General features: G+C 38.5%; 1 protein-coding gene across 1 annotated transcript; it reads right to left on the reverse strand.

The window, feature by feature from the left end:
• Nucleotides 1-6: 6 nt before the first annotated feature.
• Nucleotides 7-2,450, reverse strand: LOC118337725 (interferon-induced very large GTPase 1-like; the record flags this gene model as incomplete). The annotated part of the gene is made up of 1 exon (XM_035674825.1): nt 7-2,450. A coding segment is annotated over one exon (2,316 nt), but the record flags the coding sequence as incomplete, so codon positions are not given.
• Nucleotides 2,451-2,455: the final 5 nt, after the last annotated feature.

Consider the following 2,455-nt stretch of genomic DNA (forward strand, 5'->3'; position numbering starts at 1 on the left):
CTCATCAGTATTTTATAAGAAAATCATACAACTTAAAACAATAACATGTCTGTTTGATGAAATTTTTATAAAAAACTAATTCCTTTGAACAGTTCTTCTGTTACTTTGAGTAAAGTTTTGTTGTTTCTGGGTCACTACAGATTGTACATTTCATCCAGACTTTTAATGGCTTCTTGTTTACTGTGGTTTCTCCATTCACTGGGAATTTCTCCACTGCCACAGAATTTTAATTTATGGTGATCTTCAAGTTGCTTTTGAAATCGACATACAAACCATTTCCAGTAGCTCAGCTTAGAGCCGTCAGGGGTGATGCTCCAGTTAGCAAATCTTGGGCCAGCAGTTCGGTACTGTTTAAAGGAAATGGACTCTGAATTTCCATCAGTGTAAAACCTTCCATCACTTGCAACATTTGTTGTGCAGAAATTGATCACCAGTTCCACTGTGTTTCTTGTGTGCATACCACTGACCCCACAGGGGCGATGAAAAGGCACACTATGGTCATCAGGATTGTGATCTTCTAAGGTGTTGATACAAACAGCTGCACAGAATGGACACGTTACCCAGCAGCACTTACACAGCTGATCGATGAGGATTTGATCAGGCTTCAGTCTGAATTCCTTCATCTTATCCAGTGAGATGTTGCTTGTCTCTTCCATGATGGATTCAAGGCCTTTCTCAATCTCTTCTTTAAGAAAGTCAAAATTGTTTATGTCACTGAAGTTTTGACAACTAATGGTGTCAAATGTTAGCTCATCTTTTAGCAAACTGGAAAATTCCTCCATCCACATGTATATGTCTCCTCTCTGGGTTTTGACTTTATCTGTTGCAGTAAATAAAGCTCGACTCACAAGTTGTTTGGTGTCCTCAACATTTTTCTTGAGCATATCTCCAGCTTTATCTTTGTTCTCTCTGAAGATATATTTCTTTACTTCTTCTTTTATAAAAGTCTCTACTTGCCTCCTTGGGTGTCGGATGTAGGTGATATAGCCATTAAAGTCCTCTTCTTCTGCCAGTGACTTCAACACGTGTTTCTCCAAGTTCAACCTGTTCCCATTGAATGCTGGGAAACTGCACCTCATCTCTCCAGCGAGATCAATGGCAGTCTTGTTACAAACAGCCTCAACAGTTGAACTCTTCAGTTTTTCACAGATCAGTTCTCCAAGCACAACAGCAGACGAGTTTCCTTTGCAGAAGCTTCTGAAAATGTTGTAATATTGTTTTTTCTTGCTTTCCAAATAACTGAGTGCATCGTTGTTCATTTTGAATTTCCTGTGGGACTCTGAAAGCCAACTACCTGCTCTGTCAAATACATACAGTAAGAGATCAACTGTAAACTCCTTCTTCAGAGCATATTTCCTCTTTGTTTCAAATTCTGTCACCTTTTCTTTTACATTTTTGGCCACTTCTTGCAAGTAAGTTGAGCTGTAGCCTCTTGTAGCTACAGGTTTACTCTTAATTGCATCAAGGGACTGTTTTTCAACATCATCAATGAGGGATCTGATCAGTCGGTGTTCTTCATGCGGAAAATCCATCTTTGAGCTATCTTTATTTGTGGTTGTTTCTGAAGAGAAATCAACTAATATGTTTAGAGAATTAGAACGATCCCCGTCATGATCTTGATAGAAATTTTGGCCTGTGTTACACAGATCTCTGTGTTTGGTGATGGTTACATAATCAATGTAATTTCCGACCATTGATATATTTTTGTAGCTGCCACTGCTTTTGGATTCCTTTATGAGGGAGCATTCAATACAAAGCTCTTGAAGGATGGATATTTGGTCTTCTTCCAAGTTGATGTCCTCAATAGGTTTTGTGTCTCCAGTTAATTCATTAACCCATTCACTCCAAACAGAGTCAAACTGTATTTTAAGTTCCTTTTCTGTTGCTTTGTCTTTTAACTGATGAGCGAGATCTTTGCTCTTTTCAAGCAGCTTGTTCTCAAACTGTGCCTTCGTATCATCAAGTTTTTTACAAGCATTCTTCTGCTTGATTATTTCATTCAGTTTTCTTTCAACTCCTTTCACTTGTTCATCATGAAACTCCTTGATTTTACTTTCAAATCGGCCTCGCCACTGAACCAACATTTCTTTATCTTTGTTGTCATCAAAGTATGCTGTCATATCGTTTTTGACCTTTGTATATGTTTTACTAATTTCCTCGAGAAGATAACTATACTTAACACTTTCAAGTTTTCCATTTTCTATTCTGTTATAAAGCTGGCTTTCAATGGTCAACATGTTGCACCTCAGGGCCCAGGTCCAGTTCCCATACTGGACCTCAAGTTCTCTGTACACTGCAATTTCAAGTGTGTTTTTGAAACTGAAAACAAAGTTTTCGTCCAACAGGGCATTCCACAGGTCATGAATTTTGCTTTTGAACTGTGAGAGACTAATCCCAGCAGACTGTGAAGCTTTAGAGAGGATGAAGTTCTTCAGCTCTTGAACACTCTCACTGT

The sequence above is a fragment of the Morone saxatilis genome, unplaced genomic scaffold, assembly GCF_004916995.1.
Source record: "Morone saxatilis isolate NCDOM2014 unplaced genomic scaffold, NCSU_SB_2.0 Contig374, whole genome shotgun sequence".
In the NCBI taxonomy this organism is placed as follows: Eukaryota; Metazoa; Chordata; class Actinopteri; family Moronidae; genus Morone; species Morone saxatilis.